Source organism: Leptinotarsa decemlineata, unplaced genomic scaffold (assembly GCF_025532065.1).
Source record: "Leptinotarsa decemlineata unplaced genomic scaffold, Ldec_3_MD MMD2_tig00026314_RagTag_RagTag, whole genome shotgun sequence".
NCBI lineage: Eukaryota > Metazoa > Arthropoda > Insecta > Coleoptera > Chrysomelidae > Leptinotarsa > Leptinotarsa decemlineata.
Window position 1 is genome coordinate 16,949,226 of NW_027412684.1, and position 23,226 is coordinate 16,972,451.

The 23,226-nt window shown below is 34.0% G+C and overlaps 2 protein-coding genes across 4 annotated transcripts in view; one reads left to right on the forward strand and one right to left on the reverse strand.

Moving 5' to 3' along the window:
• The window catches only part of Synd (protein kinase C and casein kinase substrate in neurons protein Synd), a 55,844-nt gene extending 50,971 nt beyond the window's left edge, over positions 1-4,873 (reverse strand). Inside the window, exon 1 of one of the 2 annotated variants that reach the window (XM_074181709.1) lies at positions 4,659-4,873. Coding sequence is in view for 1 of the 2 variants with exons in the window: in XM_074181708.1 (XP_074037809.1) it covers positions 4,247-4,248 (2 nt within the window). In the remaining variant the exon portion in view is untranslated. Of the gene's footprint in view, positions 1-4,246; positions 4,385-4,658 lie in introns of those variants that run through there. The other variant, XM_074181708.1, reaches the window with a different exon arrangement.
• Positions 4,874-8,680: 3,807 nt separating this feature from the next.
• Cyp301a1 (Probable cytochrome P450 301a1, mitochondrial) lies at positions 8,681-22,258 on the forward strand. Of its 2 annotated transcripts, none has more exons than XM_074181465.1 (11): positions 8,681-8,825; positions 12,333-12,584; positions 13,815-14,011; positions 14,499-14,615; positions 16,369-16,445; positions 16,639-16,840; positions 17,114-17,276; positions 18,195-18,364; positions 18,484-18,562; positions 19,628-19,834; positions 21,739-22,258. In XM_074181465.1, the coding sequence occupies exons 1-11, from the start codon at positions 8,763-8,765 to the stop codon at positions 21,850-21,852; spliced, it is 1,641 nt and encodes a 546-aa protein (XP_074037566.1). In that variant the 5' UTR covers positions 8,681-8,762; the 3' UTR covers positions 21,853-22,258. The 2 variants fall into 2 exon arrangements, with proteins under 2 accessions (XP_074037566.1, XP_074037567.1); XM_074181466.1 differs by having other exon boundaries at positions 8,687-8,825; positions 12,302-12,584.
• Positions 22,259-23,226: the final 968 nt, after the last annotated feature.

A 23,226-nucleotide genomic window follows, 5' to 3' on the forward strand; every position in this document is an offset into this window, starting at 1 on the left:
AAATATTCTTGATAATTTTACTGTTGAACGATTCCAAATAGTGACATTTTTTATAATGTAGGCAAAAAATATGTGTGAAAAATATTTTCATTCTTTTCAAATCATGACTTCACCAAAATTTTTCAGAGTTTTTAGTTTACAGAGAAAAAAATATTCTGCTGACGTAAGATTTTTTTCTATGACACCATCATTTTGGAGAACTGAAAATTCGGAGGTCAGTATATCATCTCTTCATTAACATTTTCCAGTTAGTCGTATTCGGGGACACAAGACAGTTTGAGAAGGAAAAAATTAAACATGTAATGTGGAAGGGGTGGTTTTTTTGTATGTTCCCGGTATTTTGGACGGCTGGAAATTCATAGTTCAGTATATTATATCTTCATCAACATTTTCCAGTTGGTCGTATTCGGGGACACAAGCCAGTTTGAGAAGGAAAAAATTAAACATCTAAAGTGGAAAGGGTGGTTTTTTTCTATGTTCCCGGTATTTTGGACGGCTGTAAATTCATAGTTCAGTATATCATATCTTCATCAACATTTTCCAGGTAGTCGTATTCGGGGACACAAAACAGTTTGGGAAGGAAAAAATTAAACATCTAAAGTGGAAGGGGTGGTTTTTTTGTATGTTCCCGGTATTTTGGACGGCTGTAAATTCATAGTTCAGTATATAATATCTTCATCAACATTTTCCAGGTAGTCGTATTCGGGGACACAAAACAGTTTGGGAAGGAAAAAATTAAACATCTAAAGTGGAAGGGGTGGTTTTTTTGTATGTTCCCGGTATTTTGGACGGCTGTAAATTCATAGTTCAGTATATAATATCTTCATCAACATTTTCCAGGTAGTCGTATTCGGGGACACAAAACAGTTTGGGAAGGAAAAAATTAAACATCTAAAGTGGAAGGGGTGGTTTTTTTGTATGTTCCCGGTATTTTGGACGGCTGGAAATTCATAGTTCAGTATATAATATCTTCATCAACATTTTCCAGGTAGTCGTATTCGGGGACACAAAACAGTTTGGGAAGGAAAAAATTAAACATCTAAAGTGGAAGGGGTGGTTTTTTTGTATGTTCCCGGTATTTTGGACGGCTGTAAATTCATAGTTCAGTATATAATATCTTCATCAACATTTTCCAGGTAGTCGTATTCGGGGACACAAAACAGTTTGGGAAGGAAAAAATTAAACATCTAAAGTGGAAGGGGTGGTTTTTTTGTATGTTCCCGGTATTTTGGACGGCTGGAAATTCATAGTTCAGTATATCATATCTTCATCAACATTTTTCAGTTAGTCGTATTCGGGGACAAAAGCCAGTTTGAGAAGGAAAAAATTAAACATCTTATGTGGAAAGGGTGGTTTTTTTGTATGTTCCCGATATTTTGGACGGCTGTAAATTCATAGTTCAGTATATCATATCTTCATCAACATTTTCCAGGTAGTCGTATTCGGGGACACAAGCCAGTTTGAGAAGAAAAAAATTAAACGTCTAAGGTGGAAGGGGTGATTTTTTTTATGTTCCCGGTATTTTGGACGGCTGGAAATTCATAGTTCAGTATATCATATCTTCATCAACATTTTCCAGGTAGTCGTATTCGGGGACACAAGCCAGTTTGAGAAGAAAAAAATTAAACGTCTAAGGTGGAAGGGGTGATTTTTTTTATGTTCCCGGTATTTTGGACGGCTGTAAATTCATAGTTCAGTATATCATATCTTTATCAACATTTTCCAGGTAGTCGTATTCGGGGACACAAAACAGTTTGGGAAGGAAAAAATTAAACATCTAAAGTGGAAGGGGTGGTTTTTTTGTATGTTCCCGGTATTTTGGACGGCTGGAAATTCATAGTTCAGTATATCATATCTTCATCAACATTTTTCAGTTAGTCGTATTCGGGGACAAAAGCCAGTTTGAGAAGGAAAAAATTAAACATATTATGTGGAAGGGGTGGTTTTTTTGTATGTTCCCGGTATTTTGGACGGCTGTAAATTCATAGTTCAGTATATCATATCTTCATCAACATTTTCCAGGTAGTCGTATTCGGGGACACAAGCCAGTTTGAGAAGGAAAAAATTAAACGTCTAATGTTGAAGGGGTGGTTTTTTTGTATGTTCCCGGTATTTTGGAAGGCTGTAAATTCATAGTTCAGTATATCATATCTTTATCAACATTTTCCAGGTAGTCGTATTCGGGGACACAAGACAGTTTGGGAAGGAAAAAATTAAACTTCTTATGTGGAAAGGGTGGTTTTTTTGTATGTTCCCGGTATTTTGAAGGGCTGAAAATTCAGAGTTCAGTATATCATATCTTCAAACATTTTTCAGTTAGTCGTATTCGGGGACAAAAGCCAGTTTGAGAAGGAAAAAATTAAACATCTTATGTGGAAGGGGTGGTTTTTTTGTATGTTCCCGATATTTTGGACGGCTGTAAATTCATAGTTCAGTATATCATATCTTCATCAACATTTTCCAGGTAGTCGTATTCGGGGACACAAGCCAGTTTGAGAAGAGAAAAATTAAACGTCTAAGGTGGAAGGGGTGATTTTTTTTATGTTCCCGGTATTTTGGACGGCTGTAAATTCATAGTTCAGTATATCATATCTTTATCAACATTTTCCAGGTAGTCGTATTCGGGGACAAAAGCCAGTTTGAGAAGAGAAAAATTAAACGTCTAAGGTGGAAGGGGTGATTTTTTTTATGTTCCCGGTATTTTGGACGGCTGTAAATTCATAGTTCAGTATATCATATCTTTATCAACATTTTCCAGGTAGTCGTATTCGGGGACAAAAGCCAGTTTAAGAAGGAAAAAATTAAACATCTAATGTGGAAGGGGTATTTTTTTTATGACCCCACTATTTTGAAGGACTGAAAATTCAGTGTTCAGTATATCATTTCTCTGAAAATTTTTTGCCAAAAAAATTATCCTATCAAATTTGTCTATTTCTAGTCATGTGCGTCGAAATAACCAATGAAACCATCATTACACTGATAACTACCCATGGATAGTTTTCACGGGTAGTTATCACTTATGTCATGACATTGCTAAGCAACCAACACAATAAAGTTGTTTGACATTTCAGTAATTCAATTTATTTCGAAAATGTCACTTCCTCGCTTTGGTGTTCAAAATGATGCGGCAATTGACAAAATCATTGAAGAAAATACACCAAAAAATACTGTCAATAGTAAAAAATACACTTGGAAAATATTTATGGAGTTATATCATTATACGAATTGTTCTTTTAATAACTGTGTTCAATAAATAATTTTGTTCGAATTGCAAAAAATTTTCTCACCGAATATCCCTCGAACATTGATAAATAACTCATAATTTTATCACAACTTCCTCAAGCACGTTATTTTAGGTAACATCCCTCCGCCTTCGGCGTCGGGATGTTACCAAATAACGTGCTTTCGAAAACTGTGATAAAATTATTTCGTTAGTTATCAATGTCCTTGGGATATTATAGCTGATAACAGTTTTCACTCGGACATAATTGATGACAATTCAGTTTGGAAAGCGAACTATTCCACTCAAGTGATGGGAGTTCATTTTTCTATGACACTTTTTCTGAAAATTACCCATTCAATGAATCATTCTTCTGATGAATTTTTCACTTGGTCATAAATTCCACCAGTTGTGACCCAAAAGTGTTTTATATCTATCACATTCACGTCAATGTTTCTTCGTCATTATAATACAGATTATGAAAGCTGCATGCAGTATAATGATATTTTCAAGTTTGAAGTCGATTCTAAGAGGAAATAATCAAATAATCAAATAATTCATGTTATGAATCAACATTCTACTAGTTGTGTGGTGTAAATCGGACTCAGGAGTGGGGGGCGGGCGCTAGATTTGGACGCTGGCGTCCGACGCTAACTTCACGCAAGTTTTCACAATTCAAATTTTTTACTATTGACTTATCGTGTAACCTTAAAACTACGATTATTACTCTTTTAATGTTCATCATCGGGAATTGTCATAACAAAAATTTAAAATTTAAATCGTTTAAGGTCACGTTTTTTTAGAATTTACGGATTTCAATCAATTCATATTATTTGCAGTTTAAAGCCATTTCCATTTCAAAACTTTAAAAAAAATATTTGTATAACATTTACATGGAATACTTTGAACTTCATTTATACATTCTTCAAACATCTTAATTGAATTTCGAAACTAACTAACAGTGTTGATCTTTATTTGAACAATGTTCTTATCTGTCATAAATAAATCTGTGGGCGAAAAACTTACATGACATGGAAATTTTGTTGGTGTATAAGCAATCTCAAATTTATCCAAGTCTAAGAATCCATGTTCCTTCAAAATATAATAACCTCAACCGATGGAAAATACATTACTTGGGTAAAATGCAGATTCCATTGGAGCAAATTCACTTCATTTTCATTCAGTTACAGTAATTAGCTATCTTCATTACATTTAATTCCTACAGGTAGGCAATTCGAACCGTCCTTGATTACAGGTAGTTCATTTGCTATTCTATTCAAATTCCAAAGTGGGTGTTCCCAATTAACCAATAACGAACGAACGAGGAATTCGTAATTCCTACCTTTAAATCAAGTAGGTTAGATTTCGTCTGTAGCGACCATAACCTTTTTCTTGTAAGAAAACGTCATCTTTGAAATATACACAAATCAAATATTACCTTGTATTTTCTTGATGTCCGAAACTGGCCTGGATTCACGTCCTGAATCTTCTCACACCACGGAACTACACTTCTAGCGTCCAGAATAATCGATTAAAGCCTTTTTTCGTACAAAAAAGCCGATAAACAACGTTTCTTATTGGAAATTAATTATTAAAGCAGACCCAGACATACCTAAACACGCTATCACTTCCAGCTAATGCACGGAACTGAATTGCAGCGTTGCCGTATTTCGTTAGAATTAGGTATGTGATGGCTTCGTTTGATGAATAAGTACTTTTTGGAGAAACTTAATTCCAGGAAATCTTTGAAAAGAACAATATCTTGTGTTCAGTGTAAAAGAGTGTCTTAGTTTCTACACCAACGTGTTGTTGGGCAGAAACATTTCAAATTCATGTCAGACTTGAATCTAGACGGTATCTAGTATGGATGTATGTCATAACTGCCTCCAGATTCAAACTTGCATGAATTTTGTACTATATCTAGATGGAAGTCTTTTGATTTTTCAAACTCTGTTGATTTTATGCCGTATTGCTTCTCTTACCATTTAAGTATTGAAAAATGAAGAGGCCTAGATAATACAAATTTTCAGTTCAGTGTGAGGTAAACACCCAAAGGAAAACACATTTTTTGGAAAAATGTACTATTCTTCTTGGCCTGTATTATTGAGTTTAGTTTAATTCCTATAGAAAAAATATCTATGGCATCTTTTGAATGTTCACCCCAAACTTTCGAAAACAATGATTAATTTTCTTCTTCAGAGTCAACAAAACAAATCAGAGAAAGAAGGGAAGTATTATGAAATGGAAGAACAAATCATATCATTTTGCTATGTCAAATCTCAAATCATGTCGTAATGACATGATTTGTAATAATTGAATGTATGCTTTGTCATATCTACATCGTGCCTAAATGTGAATTCTAACACTATAATATGTAATGATGTGAATTTTCAAATAAATTTCAATTCTGCACATCTCATGTGCTATTCTGAAATCTTATATCTTCTGAAGGAATTCAAGTTTTGGCAACGCCGAGAAACTGATGGATGTCAGATCGACGACTTTGCTCTGTTGCCGGAATTCTGCGATATCAAGATGTTTTAATGAAGTTTTAATGTTAAGAATAATTATTATGAAAGGTTTGGAGGAGACACCTTCAAAAAATATACTTCACAGATTCACAAATATCATTCTACTTCGAAATATTTTTTTCTGAAACAATTACTTTATAAGAATATATACCTACCAATTTTTTATAATCATTAGAGCATTTAATGCATTCAATAAAACCCTTGGAATAATCCTATGAGAACTGTGGAATAGCTTTCATAACAGGTTATATAAAATACCTACAGATTTTTGAGTATGATAATTTTTTCAAGTCAGTGTTAGGTAGCTTTCTCAGTAGTTGTTATGGACTTCTACTGATTCATGTATCTACTAGTCATAGCTTCTCAAACATGCCAAAGTTTGTTTTGGCGACTTTCCTATTTCGAAGATATATTCCAAACCACAACAATATTTGAAAAAACATTTCTTGATTCATCAAGACAAACCTCAACTTTGGCAACAGCGTCTTTGTGTGTTTTTCTAAAATTGTTCGCCAACGTCATCAATAATTTATTCATATCACAGACTGTGAAAACATTATAGAATTTAATCATTATTTAGGATTGGATGAGTCCTCAATATGTACTACAATGAAAAACGATTTACTCTCTTACAATTGCACAGACATTTGTTTCAAGTCATATATTTGGTCTCGTGGTGCCATCTACCAATTGTATTCTGAAACTATTACTGGTGTTTCAATTTAAACTAAACTATTAATTTTTTTTATTCACATCGTCAACGTGACAGGCAGTTTGTCTTACAACTATTGATGTAGGTAGACAAACAGTCTTCTTAAAATATTTGAATATAGGAATTGAATAGTAATTTATGTAACAAGCCCGGAAACAACTGTTTTCGGACGTGTTGCGTGAAGTATTTTTCGACAACATTGACTAATAACAAATCAATGATATGATGATATATGATTCTATGCAGAACGAAATTTCGAACACTCTAATCCTTATTTGTATTAAATGTTAAAATTTGTGCAGAAGATAGATAGAGAGATAGATCAGAAACATTCTAATTCCTATTAATATTATTATTAATCCAAGAGATAATTTTATTAGACAAAGCACTCAAAAAAGGGCATGTAGGTACATACCTTAGAAATATTTTTTGGGCTTTTCGCCCACCAACAGTATGGTGCAGCCTAGAACACGTGTCTATGGTTTGCCTGTTTTTGAGTGCTATATTCAATAAAATTATTTCTAAGATTCTTTATATCTTCATTTTGCCTGTATCTGTATCTTCATATCTGTATGATTTCCTGGACCAAGATGTCACGCAGGGAGCTATATCTGTCTCCGTGGTAATTTTTGTAGTATTATCATCAATACAATATCTATTAACCGAAACCACAAATGTGCGTCTGGCTTCTGCTGATGGCTCCGTGCATTTGTACTTCTTTTGGCAACCAAGTGTTGCCCATCCTTGCACTTGGCTGCATCATACCGATGATTGGTCATAAGCCGGGAATACGTGTTTATAATTTGCCCTTTTTTGTGTGCCATCATATAATTTAAATGAAAATTCGAGCAACGCTGATAATAAAAAGATTCAATTTGATAAAACACAAAATTACTACGCGAGAGTATATAAAGATTCTCTATTAGAGAGGCAATAGAAATTCAGAAACACAGAGATAATTTCAATATAAAAGAAGAGGCATTGAACATTAATAAAATCTGGCTACCTGTCCTTAATGATACACAAACTAGATCAGGTAATCCATTTGAGAGAAACCAAGACACGCCTACCAATAATAATATAAAACCAGAGTCAAATACTATCATCGTAGTTACTACGTCTACCGCAGTAGCAGACGAAACCTCAGACATAAACACCTGAAGACCACGGCGAAAAAACCCGGAAAATAGCGTTCACAGAGCCGTGAAAGTTCACATTCTTAGGAAATTAGAGGGTTTCAGGTAGTTGGTCTTTGACCGTCATCACGTTTGTTCAGGTAGGAAAGTCGCTTTTCGATTTCGATGGCCTCGCAAATAGTGTTTTCGCTGTGGCGATGGTCTCAGTGTTCGCAAAGTCTATGTTGTGTCCAGTCTCTTGATGATGTTTGGACAGGGCTGAGGATGAGTCGGACAGCAAGTTGATGTTCCTGTTGATGTGAATATCATCTTTATGTCCTGTTATTTGAGAATTCGGCCAATTTAGTCAGTTACATATTTAATGTAGGGAAGGACAGCATTGTGGAGAACGATGTTATCTTTAGGACTGGACGGAGAAGTTTTTGGACGACGGATGGATCTGTCAATTGGATGGTCTGTGAATCAAACACCACGATTTGAACAATCGACAGATATTGTTACGTTTCGAGGTATGTTCTTCTTTTCTTTTGCGCAACCAAATGATTCTTTTTTGGATCATGTTCCATGGCAACGCCCGTCCGCATGTTACACAAATCACCGTCCAAAAATTAAACGAATTAAACGTCGAAGTTCTGCTTCACCCACCATACTTCCCAGACCTATTACCAACTGAGTACCATCTTCTCAAGCACTTCGATAACTTTTTCACCGGTAGAACCTTCTTCAATCATGGCCAGGCAAAAACGGCCTTTGTCGACTTCATTGAATCCCTAACACACAATTTCTATGCTGACGGACTTAATCGACTTGTGTTACGTTGGCAAAAGTACGCTGATTCAAATGACGCTTGTTTTGATTGAATAGAATGAGTATCAACTAATATATAACATTTCAAAGTTGACACATGACAACGGACAAAACATTTGAAACAACCTAACATTTCAAAACGTTTATTTTTCAGTAAAGAGCTTTCAATTCCTTTTTTTCTTATGATCATTATCCTGAAAGTGGATGACTGAATGACCACAACCAGTGATGACCTCTAGAAATTCCAGTGGAGTTGGAGAAAGCGAAAGTATGTCGACAATACACATTGGTTTCTCGCGTCTTGTTCGGTATGCTCGCTTGTGTTTCTTCTTAAAAATGTAAGTGATGATGATTGAATGAGTTGTGTTTTGCAATTGAAAAAATATTTGCTGGAAGGTCACTATTTTACTAGAATAAAGGTGAGTCAAAAATTCCAATGTTTCAATTTCTATACCATTTCACGTCACCGAAAAATGACGGCATGATGTATCATTATTTATAAAATTCGAAAGTTCCACTTCTGAGATACGTTCACTTGTGATTATTAGTTTTTATGTAATTTGATAGTTTTTCGTGGTATAAGTGTTCAAGGGTGGAACATAAATATACAAAAGAAACAGTTTTACTATAAAATGACATTGAACTGGAAGAAAAAGCTTTACATGCAATGCGAAAGCTAAGTTACTTAAAACAATCAATTCAATCATATCTCATGACTCGATATAATAAAAAGCATTGAAAATATGTTAGTAGTCACCAGGGCCGTAGCGAAAAGAAAAACCAGAGGGGGAGGCAATCCAAATTTTCCCAACCCCACCAGCAAAATTTCCCAACTTTCGAAATAATGAAAGCCGAGGGATTAGTTGCTACTATAATTTATTAATTTTCTTACTTAACTATCCAAAGATTGGCTGAATGCTTATGCCCCCTTAGGGTATGCACAAACAAAAATAAATTTTGGTAATTATAAAAATAATAATGGGAATTTTTCTACTTTGGACCAAGGTCCTTGGTCTTTCACCATATCCACCATGTATAGGAATATTCAGTACAAATGAAATGAAACAACACTTCAATAATATTGTGATTATTGTTTTCTACTATTATTTTTCACGGCCCGAAATTTTCAAACTTTTCCAAGTCGAAAAAACAGCGAAAAGTTGGGAATTTTGTAAAATTGTCACTTCATGTGACAATTTTACAAAATTTTACATGTCAATTTGTGGATTGTTCAGGACTGTTCTCTTACTTGGGAGAAATTAACTTTTTTCGAAGTTTTCAAACAACTTTCAAAGTATGGGATCTCCAAGTTATGCACGATGGGAAATCCCAACCTTCTCCTGGTTTTTTCCCTTTTCTTATTACCTCTCCCTTTGTTTTCTCTCATTTTAATTTTTATTCATTTTTTACAATTATTTTTTCTATCTACTCGGCCCAAAATTTCCCAACTTTTTCCCAAGTCCAAAAAGCAGGGGGGAGGCTCCTATCATCCCCCCCATGGCGACGGCCCTGGTAGTAACAATTCCATTTTCGAAAATAACGTACAAAGAGGAAGCAATGTTGTTACTATAAAGCTCTTCATCCAACAAACTCATAACTCGAATAAATGTACCAAAAACCTATTTGAAATATAATAACTGCCTGAATTCATGATCATATCGACCTTAACTAAGACACTGAATAAAATTGCAACTGAGAGACATGGTAGTTGGAAATCATCAATGGTAGCTTAGGGGTACATATAGAAAAAATCTAGAATAACTTTATCAAAAGCTATTTGTTTAGTTCTGGTATACATTCGGTACATTGAATAAAATGCCATTTTGACAATTATATGCTTTGAATGAAGACGAATATTCTTGAAAAGAAATTAATGATTCATTTTCAATTGTCTTGAGATTTCAGATTTCGTTTTTCGTATTCTATTGAAAATATATTGCAAATACCAATATCTTTGAGGAAAATCAATTTTTTGCCCATTATGTCATGCAGATTTCCATATATTTTGTTTTTGAATCAAATCTTCATTTCTGATACTGAATATTCACATAATTCATAAAATTGATACATACAAAAAATGCCCAATAAGTATAAAAAAAAGAAAATAGGAAAAAATTCATTTGGGTGAGTTGAATGTCGAAAAAACTCAAGAAAATTTGGAATTAGATAAAATTTATTCCAACTCAGGTACTAGTTTTAAAAATATATTGAAAATATGGGAAAATATAAAAATTTCCATTCCTTGCAAAATGATCATTCTCTACAGTATTTTCCATATAAAGAAATGTATTTGGAAAAAATAAGCTTTATTTTTGTGAAACCATCCTTGACATAAACTTGTTAATCTCGCCGATGACTCATCATTAAAGTTTCAACTGTCTTCTCCACCCCTTTTTTTTATATATCTCCACCCTTCCAACAATATATCAATACTTGTGATGCACTGTTTGGAAACTCTGGTGTAGTAATGAGTATTACTGGGTTTTTTTCCCAACACCAAATCGTTATTTTATCACCTTCGTCTTGAAGATGATCCCTTGTTGATCGAAACACGTGTAGGAGTGTTAAAATAACGGTTTAGTGTTGGGAAAAAAGTACAGTAATATTCAATATCTCGATGGTCACATCAAGTTCATTTCAGGTAGCTCCAATTGCACACATTCATGAGCAAACAGTTAATGGTTACATCATAAACCAGTTTGTTAATTAGCCTGGTATTATTGAACTTTACGAAAAGTAGTATATGGCATTGATCAATGATCCAAAAGCAAATAATCTTGACCTCGTCATATAAACAGTAAACCATCAATTGGATTATTATACATGGATGTTACTTTTCAAGTAAGAAATTCTTCAATTCTTCATTTTTGAAAATATTAACAAATATCAGGAATCTGGAATACCTTTTTCAAAAAACAAAAATATTTCACAGGTGAGAATTTGTTGGTTCTTAAGATTGCAAAAATTTTGACTCATGAGAATTGTCGTTCGTAAAAGGAAAACAAAAAATTCAATTCACCTGATCTGATGGACATACTGAAAAATTATCAGATTAACTGAAAGTAATTTTCCATCAGCCAGATAACTATGATTTAATCAAAAGTCATTAAAAATTTTTACTGACTGGTACTAGAGTCAGGTTTACAAAACAATCCAATTCTTGAATAAACGATGAAACAATTAAATCATAACAAAGTATGGAAAATTTTATTGAAATGCAGTTTACACGAGTTCCTTTTTGAACCATTGAATCGGTATACGGAAGATTTGCCCTTGAAGGGGCTCCAGTTGCAATTTATCTCAAGGAAGTTCACCTCCTAAAGGTTGAAGTCATTTCAGTTGTTTTCACCTTTATTGCTGTCATTCCCCATCATTAGTTTAGAAACCTGGGCCAAAATCTAAATAGTTTCTGTCTCTGTAACTAGAGCCCATCTGGTCCACCATGTTTTGGAAATTACTACCCTATTTGACACGCCCTGCACCACAGCGCATAAAATACACTTATTGGGCATTCTAACGTGAATATGAGAGAATATCTAGATGACGGCCTCATCTTAAGGGGTCATGTATGTCTTTGAGCCGTCTCAGTGTAGTTGCAGATTGACCTCCAATCAGATCCCACTAGGTCGAGTTCTGTAGACTCCGAAGTGGATTATTCTACCTATTTTCACCTACTAACCTGAAAGAGCACTCACCAAATAAAGTAAACGGTAAATTAATATTTGTTAGAGTTTAAATGGGTGCAAGCTACGGTAAATCTTTGCAGGTTGTAGTGGAGACTGCTAGAACCACTCACTTTGAACCTAATTACATCATATACCGTAAATTCCTGTCACCCTTATTCAGTGGAAGAATAATTTTGGTTCATATATTAATTGGTTTATTTTTGTAACAGACAAAACCTAATCAATTTCCTGTCATACCAGTGTTCAAGAATGGCTGCCAAAAGAATCCCTAAGCTGACCAGTACTTTCATTAGAAATCGTTCTCAGTCGATAGCAGCTACTCCCGATGAGATATGTCCACCACAAATACGAGATATCCAAAAGGTCAAACCATACAACAGCATCCCAGGGCCGAAACCCATACCGATTTTGGGTAATACGTGGAGAGTGATGCCAATTGTTGGACAATATGACGTTTCCGACATGGCAAGAGTATCTCTGTTGCTGTATCAGGTAATTAATAATAATTTAATTGCAATGATCATTTGAAATAAATATAGAGTACATAATATTGAAAATTTAAATAAATAAGTAGATGCATAGCCGGATCTTTTGAATATATGGAGTGGGAGTACAACTGACCTACTCAATTGAATAGAGGATATCATACAACTCAGCAATATGGCAAAACCACAGGCTATTTGTATTGATTTGCTGCAGTTGTTTTCACTTCTGAAGCTCTTTGAAATTGTTAACATATAAAAGCATACAACCATATTGAAATATACGTACTTCCAGATGTATTTGAAATGATAATATAGGGAATCGTTGATTATAATTGTTTTTCTCATTGTCGTTGACTTGTTAGTGCAAGTTTATTATCAAGAGGGGTTTCATAATACATCAATTATTTTGTGCCATTTCGAAATTGGAATATTATGGAAGATTTTGTAAAATAACGAAATTGAATCAAGTCATGAAAAGCCATTCAATATATTAATATCATTTTTAATTTTGATGAATGAATAAATTTATATATTTTTTTATTTATTTTTATATTTTTTCATAAACTACACCTCACGATTCAATTTTCACAAACTTCATTTTCAAAATATAATCATAACATGTTTGGCTAACACAGTAGCTTTTTCGTAGTGATTAACATATTGAACAAGCTACTGTGATAGCGAAACATATAATAATAATAATATATGTTTATTATCGCATACACTGATATACATTACATAGAGTGCTATCGAAAATAAACAAGATAATCTCAGAAGCCATAGAAATCTATAGCTTGTTCGTGATAAGAATACATTGTAATTAACTATATAAATACTTAATCCAGGATTTTTTTACTTTATGTTTTTTCTTAGGTTTAGTTATAATTGTATTTTTTTCTATAAGATATCGTAATCTATTCACAAATATTGTTGCAGCATTATTGGCATGTTCTGTTGTACACATATTTTCCCAGTTTTCTGATAATAGATCTTGTTTAAGTTTTCCGTAATTAGTGAATTTTTTTGTTTCCGTTCCTTCATCGATCTCTGTGTTATCCAAATCAGGTGTTATGGCAATTGTGTAGTGATCGGTTATACTCGTTTTAAAGATATATATCGTTATATATTTTTGAAAATGAAGTTTGTGAAGATCAAATCGTTTAGATGTAGTTTACGAAATAACTATGGATCTTCATCAAGTAACGGCCGTAACAATCAGAGAATTTACATTCCTCAGGAATATGGAAAAATAGTAAAACTGTCAAATTTGGTGGGAAGACCTGACCTCCTGTTCTTGTACGACGCAGACGAGATAGAGAAGATCTACAGACAAGAAGGTCCTACACCTTTCAGGCCATCGATGCCATGTTTGGTCAAGTACAAAAGTGACGTGCGAAAGGAGTTTTTCGGGGAGTTGGCAGGAGTTGTAGGGGTGTAAGTAAAAATCAATACGCAGTATATAAAAAAGTAGTACAGAAAGTATTCACATGAGAAATAATAAACAATCTTTTCTTTTCTATCTAGTGCCATGACACGGTGTGCACTGTTTGAAAAAAATTACATGAATTTCAATCGAAATGAATGAAAATCAAAGCAATATTTGAAATAGCCGGTAAGAAAATAAATAATGATCAAAGCAGTGGACGCCCTACGTCACCTTACTAGACAAAATTCAGACCTCTAGAGAAAGAAATTGACTGATAATTTAAAGCCTGCATCACCGTAACGATTTATCGAGAAAATACGTTCAACTGGTACAACCGTTATACATATTTATCTTCCATTTATAAATAACTCACTTAATGGGGACATTAATCGAAGGAAATATTTGATTTGAAAAACTTATTGAAGTTGTTGAAAATGTATTATTATCGCAATTTACCATATTTCTGTTACTCTGTACCATTAATTTAATTTTCAGGCACGGCGAAGCTTGGAGAAAATTTCGAACGAAAGTACAAAAACCAATATTACAACTTCGAACAGTAAAAAAGTACATAGAACCCATAGAAGTGGTGACAGAAGATTTTATTAAAAGGTAAGACAATGTCACAAAACTTGGATATTTTGACTGCTTACATAAGTCTGCAAAAAAATATTGAGAGCTGTTTTGTTTTCTTGCGTATATGTTTTTGGGTGTGCTGAATCAGAAAAAGACTTTTATTTTGTCATAGGGCTATGTTAAACTAGTTATCATCTTGAAGTAGAAGATTAAAGACAACACATTTTTTTATATTTATAATGGGGAATGTTCCTCAATTAGGGTTATTACAGCAAATGCAAGTTTGAACAAAACAAAGTTGAGTTTAATTCATGAGTTTTTCAAATTCACTTCGAAAGATATTCAAATTGATGTTTCAAATGTTGGGTTTTAATTTTTAAAGGGATTTGTTTCTAATTCACATATTGGCAACAGCGCCTAGAAATAATTGAAATAATTTATACGTACCTGGATATTCTACTTTAAAAAAAGGAAATTATCTTTATAAATCTACAATTAAGGCAAAATATAAATTATAGTTCAATACCACCTCCACAAGCCACATAAACAACAGTCGTTTCGTTATTTATTTATATAGAGGAAGGTAGGTTAGGTGCACAATATGTCATATGTCACAGAATGTCTCGGAACTCGGAACATAAGTAAACAGAACAGCACGCCTCTAAAATATCTTTGTTTTTCTCATACAGGTAACAGATTCACTGTCCTTTATTAGCTATAACCGATGTTGCCAAATGGTGAAATAGAAACGAATCCCTTTAAATGTTGAATGCATTATTTCATTTCTCTTCTTTAAGAATTTAAATATTTTTTTAAAGAAAAAGGTTGAAATGATAAGTGTAAGATGCGTTGTTTTAGAGCTCTTTTATGAAAACTGCTTTATTTTTGTCAAGAGGAACATTACCCATTACGTTACTAAACACATTTTTTTCCACAGTGAGACTCCTTCTCGTACATTTTCGTTTGTAGAAAGCATGTGAGACGCTCCATCTTCCCTGGTATCTTTTTCCCATCTCCTTAATTTTCCACCTTCCTTCAACTTTGCCTCTGAGAGACCTGGAAACTTTGATATTAGGTATTTGAAGCAATCTCCATCTCTTGAGAGTGACTTCACAAATTGCTTCATCAATCCCATCTTCATGTGAAGCGATGGTAGAATAACTTTATTGGGGGGCACCAAAGCTTCATGCAGGACGTTCTTCGAGGGCCAACACTTTTTGGTCCAGTGATTTGCTCGGTCTCTACTATCCCACAGACACAAAAAGCAAGGAAGAATGGTAAACCCAGATTGTTGTCCGAGCAGTATGCCCAAGATTTTCAAATCAACGCACACTTGCCAGCCGCGGTCTTCATATTTCAATTTGCAAAGAATCAATTCCAGGTTCTTGTAGGTTTCCTTGAGGTGTACGGAATGACCGACAGGAATGGAAGCACAGAAACCGCCATTGTGGAGCAGAACTGCTTTCAGGCTTTTTTTTTTGAGGCATCTATGAAAATACATCATTTTCATGGGTCATGTGAGATATTAAATATGTCAATCAAACCTCCAATGGGCAATTTAGGCCACAGTATTAAAAATAAAATTGTAACAATTTATTTTTGAACCCCAAGCCAGCCCAAAAAATCCCTTTTCATAACACGATTTTGCGTTTTGCAAAATAACCTGTCGTTCTGGACTTTTTTGAGTATTTTTTCAATATATAAAAATCAGTTGAAAAGATCCAGACAGCTTTTTCTTGCAGACTTGTATTATTAGCAAAGTATTATTAAAAATTACTATATTTTTCAGAATGCTGGAAATGAAGGACCAAAATGATGAAATGCCTGGGGATTTTGACAACGAAATTCATAAATGGGCACTAGAGTGTAAGTTAAAAACATTTGGGACAAAAGGCAATATTAAATACTTGCTTCATATTTCTTAGATTCATTGTTTACTAACAATAACAAAATTCATTTTCCCAAAGCTTTTGAATACATATAGATCACCAGCATTTCCAACACAAAAATGACATCGTGTTCCTACCAATATAAACTTCAACAGATTGTTTTTTTGCAGGTATAGGAAGAGTTTCTTTGGATGTGAGGTTAGGATGCTTGGATCCTAATCTGTCACCTGATTCAGAACCTCAGAAGATAATAGACGCTGCCAAATACGCGTTACGTAATATCGCACTGCTGGAGCTAAGATTTCCATTTTGGAGATACTTTCCCACATCTTTGTGGACGAGATATGTGAAAAATATGGATTATTTCATCGAGTAAGAATTTTCCTCAACAATAAAAATGAATTTGAACTCAATTTTTCAAATTATAATATGAATTAATGATACACAAAATAGAAATAATTTCTTCAACTCAAAAATGGATTCAAAAACTGGACTTTTCTAAAAAGCCTTGAGTTAGGATCAAACTGTTACTCTGTCAGAATATTGTTCTGCGTTTTTCTTGCAAACCAGCATAGTACAATAAAAAATTATATAATTTCTCCATATTTTTTTAATGAAAGAAAAAAACATTTTCTTTTATTGTAGAATTTGTACAAAATATATAGACGAGGCAATGAAAAGGCTCAACACCAAATCAGTGAAGGATGATAAAGATTTATCTCTCGTGGAAAGAATATTAGCGAATGAACCAGATCCAAAGACAGCATCTATTTTGGCATTGGATCTTATTTTGGTTGGAATAGATACCGTAAGTAACCTTTAATATTTATCACTATTAGTCGCAGAAGTACTTCACCTGACGTATAGATGGCGCTTGCTGTATAAAAAATTACAGTGGTTGAAAGTAACATAATTTCATCATAATATGATGAAAAAATTCACAAAATAAAACTTATTATAGCATTTGTTGAATCACCACCTATACTGATTGTTAGATTTAGGACTTTTTGGAAGTGGGAAACCCCTCGCAATTCAACATTTGCGAAACATCTTTTGACAGAGTGGCACAAGTTCAATCACGTTTATGACGTATTGCATTTGAGAAAGAAACTGAAAAGTCAACCTTCTGAAATTTTCAGAAATCATCAGATGTAAAAATTCAATGATCAAATCTGTTTTAAAATCTGTTTTTCCGTTAACCAGCTGTCACATCCCTACGAACGACAAACCTCAGAAGTCGAAACTTGTGCGAGCTTAGGATTAACGAAGTCTTATCTTGTAACGTGCGATTCCTAACACGATTGTTCCTCTTTAATGAATTCAGTTTGCAATAAGGAAATTGGTAGTGGGGGTAGATCAAAAAAATAGATAAAATGAGATCTGAGGTGAAAATTGTATTCATTTTTCTCCAGTTTTATGAGTTGTTCCTAGAAGGGTAAACAGTTCAGGTAATGAATTCATCATGTAGAAATTTGTCAGAAGTTAATAGTCATAATAATACAAATAATACACATAATTTGTTAAGTCAGTATTGTGACGCCTGAAGATGCTGTTGAATAGCAAAACACGTGGATTTGTAAACTGAAGAAAGCTTATGAGCGATGAGCTTGTTGGTTTTTTATACCGTTTATTCGTTAGGATAAAGATGAATTCAATATAATTTTCGTTGAATAAAAGAAGGAAGTCTTTCAGTGCCTGATTATTTATCATCCAACTGTTTTTGCAGATATCTATGGCTGTCTGCTCTATTCTTTATCAATTAGCAACTAGGCCGGACGAACAAGAGAAGTTGTATCAGGAGTTGAAACGAATTTCACCTGATCCTGCGGAACCACTGAATTCCAGGAAAATGGAGGAAATGGTTTATCTAAAAGCCTTCGTTAAAGAAGTATTCCGGTATGTTATTCGATTCATCTGTTATTTAGTTCATTTACATTTTGAACATAATATTCATAGAGTAGAGTCATTTTGATTCAATAATGCTTGCGATAATTTTTAAAAATGGTAATTTCCAGAGTCTACTCTACTGTTATTGGAAATGGAAGGACTCTTCAAGAAGATATGGTTTTGATGGGTTATCAAGTACCCAAAGGGGTGAGTATTTCGATCATATGTAGGTTTTCATCTTTCAGGTTTTATTCCCATATAATTTCGAAAAATTGAATAGAAATAATGAAGAAGAGATAATTTAAACTTTCTATGTTTTTTACCACTTTTATTTGTAACTAACGTTACTGCAGCTTCGTCCTGTAAGGGCATTTTCAAACTTATACATTAAAGTTTGATTATCATTCAATTACCTCCTCATCCAGCTCACCTACAAATTCCCTATATAACCATATTTTTAGGTTTCAAATGTATTAGTTATACTTGATAACGAGATAAAACCCGAAACCGGTTGTAAAAACAAAATAACTTGTGGAAATTTAGTCTAATCAACAAGTTCAAAAACATGAAAAATAGAGATAAAGGTCCTAAAAATAGGAGCAATAGCTCATTAGATTCGGAATCACCTCTAGAAAAATGTTTTTGAAGGATTTTGGTGTAGGTATCAATTGTTAATAACAAAATAAGAATAAAAAAAATGTATTTAGATTTTCGTTAATAACTCAAAAAATATTAATATTTAAGCAATTTTGAAAAAAGCTCGTTAAAGAGGAGGACATTTCCGATAAAAAAGTCCCGACTTCCGAAACTCTATCTCCATTATTTATAATTTTAATTTGACGTTGAAAATAGGGTTTCGCGCGGCTGTTACGGTATGCGCGCGCTGCCGCTAAAGAGAGTTTATCAAAAAAAAACTTTTTTATAACATAAAATGTCATTTTAAAAATTTGAAAAAATCTAGTATCTTCTTAACACTTGAATGAATCGAGTTCCATAGAAAAAAAAGTTTTATCACCATTTTTCAAAAAGTTATTCAATTGTTAACTAACAAATGTTTTCCCAATCTCCGTTGGCATAAATAATGGGATATAAGGTATAAATAATTGGCCTATGAATTTTAAACTTCGTGGAGCCCTTTTGATATATATACTTCATACGATCCTGCGATAAAAGTTCATAAAAATTTATCAATTTGTTAATTATTATTTTTTATAACTATTGCAAAATGAAATTTTTGTTATAGCGTTTCTTATTTGTTATTATTTTTGGCAGGTTCAAGTAGTTTTTCCTACAGTGGTGACCGGAAGCATGGAGGAATATGTAACAGAAGCCGATCAGTTCCGCCCGGAAAGATGGCTGAAACAGGAAAGCGGAAACTTCAAATTTCACCCCTTCTCCTCCCTACCGTACGGATATGGTGCCAGGATGTGCCTGGGAAGAAGATTCGCTGATTTGGAAATTCAAGTGCTTCTAGCTAAAGTAAGTATTTTATTATTTATCGAAATGTTTTTGAAAACAGTCGCAATATTTTGTGCTAGAATATTTTTCTGAAAAATAACTCAAAATGTTAGTTAGTTGAATTCGATAATTCGAGTATCGAGAATTGGTCAATGAAACGCAAACTATGTCCTATTCATTCAGGAACACGAACAACCCGATCATCAAAACATTTTTAAACACAGTTTTTGGAATCGACTTCAGTACTCGCTACTAATTCTCGTTTATGTCATTTATCGACTGAAAACAGGCTTTTTAGAGTGGCAATTTGAATTTTGGAAAAACACAAAATCGGCCAGAGCCATATCAGGTGAATAAGGTGGCTGTTTAATGTGATTCTTCGAGTTTTTGGACAGAAATTCGTTCCCTATGATGGCTTCGTGAGATAGTGCGTTGACGCGGTGCAAAATGATAAGCTTTCTCTCCACATATCAGTAATATAGCTAGGACAGTTCCAGACCATAATCCCATGCTTTTTCTTATGTCGCTTCAGTCTGGGCGATTTTACCACCTTCGATCGGGCACTTTGTGGCACACACAACTTAAGGTAGGTATGTTGTAGTCGTCCCCACTCTTCCACTTTTGCCGTCATCCGGTCAGCCAATCAGAAGCTACCGCGCGTAAAGCGGGAAATTCAAACTAGTAGATAAGCAAAATGGTTCCGAAAACACTTCAAGGTCGCGATTCGTTGATAAGTGTTTCAGAGAGAAACTTTAGTCGATGGAAGAGAGATACGTGTGACGTAATCGATGCAGAGAAGGATGGAATAAGTATCAAAGATATTCAGATCGATGATGAGACTGAAAAAATATAGACGTTTTAGATGTTTCGGAAATTTCAAGCCCTATTTCGTCCATTTCAAGTGTTGTTTTGATCGTTTCAAGTGCTATTTCGATCGTTTCAAGCGTTGTTTCGATTGTTTCAAGCGCCATTTCCACCGTTTAAATCGTTGTTTGGATCGTTTCAAGCTTCATTTTTCCCGATTCATGAGCAGTTTTTATCGTTTCAAGCGGTATTTCGCCCGTTTCAAGCATCGTTTCGATCATTTTAAGCGCTATTTCACACAATTTCAGGCACTTGATCTCATCCAGAGCAGTTTTTTCATCAAACTTTGTGGTTATCAACCCCAAAGGAGAGGGGATATACTGCAACAGAATGACAAAACTCAGCTGCGCGAGCGCTTCTTTCAAATAGCGTTAAGTATGTGTCGGTAATGTGTAACGAAGTTTACCATCAAATTCACTCGTTACGCCCTCTGGAGGTTGTTTGTTGCGATACACCTTAGATGGTAATATTCATTGTTTATCATTTCATCGGAATTGGTTAGCGTTTTATACAATTATTGTAACGAGGGCTATACAAAAACGTTTTTGATGCTTTATGGATGATTTTTGACCAGCACGTATTATCTATATTTTCAATATTATCCCGATTGCGGATTTGAATTTCCCGCTGTACGCGCGGTAGCTTTTGATTGGTTGACTGAATGACAGCAAAAGTGGAGGAGTGGAGACGACTACGTCACACCTACCTTGAGTTGTGTATGTCACAAGACGATGCTCCCTGGACAGGAAGATAACACCGATGAAGAGGCTGAAGACAAATCGTAGGATAAAAATGCTATCGAAAAAGTATATGACCGCTTTAATCGCTGAGTTGCTCCCGAAGGCAACTATATTGTATAATAAAATCAAATTTTATAAAAAAAATCTATGTTAGCTCACGAACATTTCGGGCCAACTCATTATCTCCCTCACGAACGATCACTTTTTTCTGTGAGTAAATATGTTTATTTCAATGTAATTATGTGGAATTCAATTGCCTATTGTGAATTCTTCGCTATTATTATTATTATTGATCATCTCTTTACATAACTTTTGTTTCAGCTCATTCGTTCATACAAACTGGAATTCCACCATAGCCCCCTGGATTATAAAGTGACTTTCATGTATGCACCGGACGGAGAGTTACGTTTAAAAATGATTAAAAGAGATCTTTAGTCAACTCCAATCAAAGTAATATTCACTAGAAGACGAAGACTACCAGAAGTCGGTGATTGGAGATTGTGATGAAATCGGCTGATACTTGATGAAAATTCATAACGTATTCAACAAACACTTCATTGTGAGATTTTCACTAAACAGTTTAACAAAAACGCAACACGTGTTTCACTCTACAATACCTTCTCCAGGCGTATCTATACATACACGTGTCTATTAGCATTGAGATAACTGAAGAAGCTATTGTATAGCGAAACACGTGTTGCTTTTTCGTGAAACTGTTTAGTGAAAATATCACAGTAAAGTGTTTCTTGGATAGATTAGAGATTAAAATAATTTATTTTGCTTGAAGATTGAAACTCTTTCTTTGCAAGTTAGTCTAAGTTTCAATTATTTTCAATTGTATATATTGTATACAATATATACAGGCTGATTCACGGTGGATGGCACATTAGACGTTTCTGGTGAACCAGACAACGGATCACTTTGAAAATTTAATGGAGGGCATATTCGGACATTCTCTAGCCAACTAAAATATTTTCGACAATGCGGTGTTGCCGCTTCTATTAGAAAGCAGTAGCAACTTTGATTTTTCAAATGGAACACTCTGTATATAATATAATTTTTGGAATCTCCAACAATTGCCCGACAACTTTTCCTGATATTTCCCTATACCTATCTGTTACCGTTTTCGAAATAAAAATTAATTTCAATTTTTTTCTTCGAAAATCATGACTTCTAAAAATGCCGATATCTTTTAGTTAAGAAGTACTATGATATCGAAATTTGGTTTGGAGTTAGGTGATACTTGGACACTTCCCACACGTCAGCCTAATCTCCGTTACTTCAATACAGGGTGGTAAAAAATACAGTTTTTTCGTTTGCTTGAAAAAGTTGCTGAAATTTGATTATTTTAAATGGGACACCCTGTATATTATTGAAAATTCGGAAAGCTGCTGAAATTTGCTTTCTTTCTATGTATATCTTACCTATACCTAACTAGTCAAGTAATAGTTGATCCAAATGCATTGAAATTGTTCTGAATTCGTATAAATTTCTTGAGGTTCATTGGCGGTAGATTCGGATACATTTCATTGAACTTTCTACATGTTCTGCTGATAAATCACAAATAAATGTTCATAAGTCCGAAACTTGACTAGTTAGGTATAGGTATGATATACATAGAAAGAAAGCAAATTTCAGCAGCTTTCCGAATTTTCAATAATATACAGGGTGTTCCATTTAAAATAATCAAATTTCAGCAACTTTTTCAAGCAAACGAAAAAACTGTATTTTTTTACCACCCTGTATTGAAGTAACGGAGATTAGGCTGACGTGTGGGAAGTGTCCAAGTATCACCTAACTCCAAACCAA

Excerpts from the sequence above, each read along its gene's own strand:
- Cyp301a1 (XM_074181465.1), top strand. The coding sequence starts at position 8,763 with ATGAGTTGTGTTTTGCAATTGAAAAAATATTTGCTGGAAGGTCACTAT. Across the intron at positions 14,616-16,368 it reads ACAGAAGATTTTATTAAAAG|AATGCTGGAAATGAAGGACC; the intron begins GTAAGACAATGT and ends TATATTTTTCAG. Across the intron at positions 16,446-16,638 it reads TCATAAATGGGCACTAGAGT|GTATAGGAAGAGTTTCTTTG; the intron begins GTAAGTTAAAAA and ends GTTTTTTTGCAG.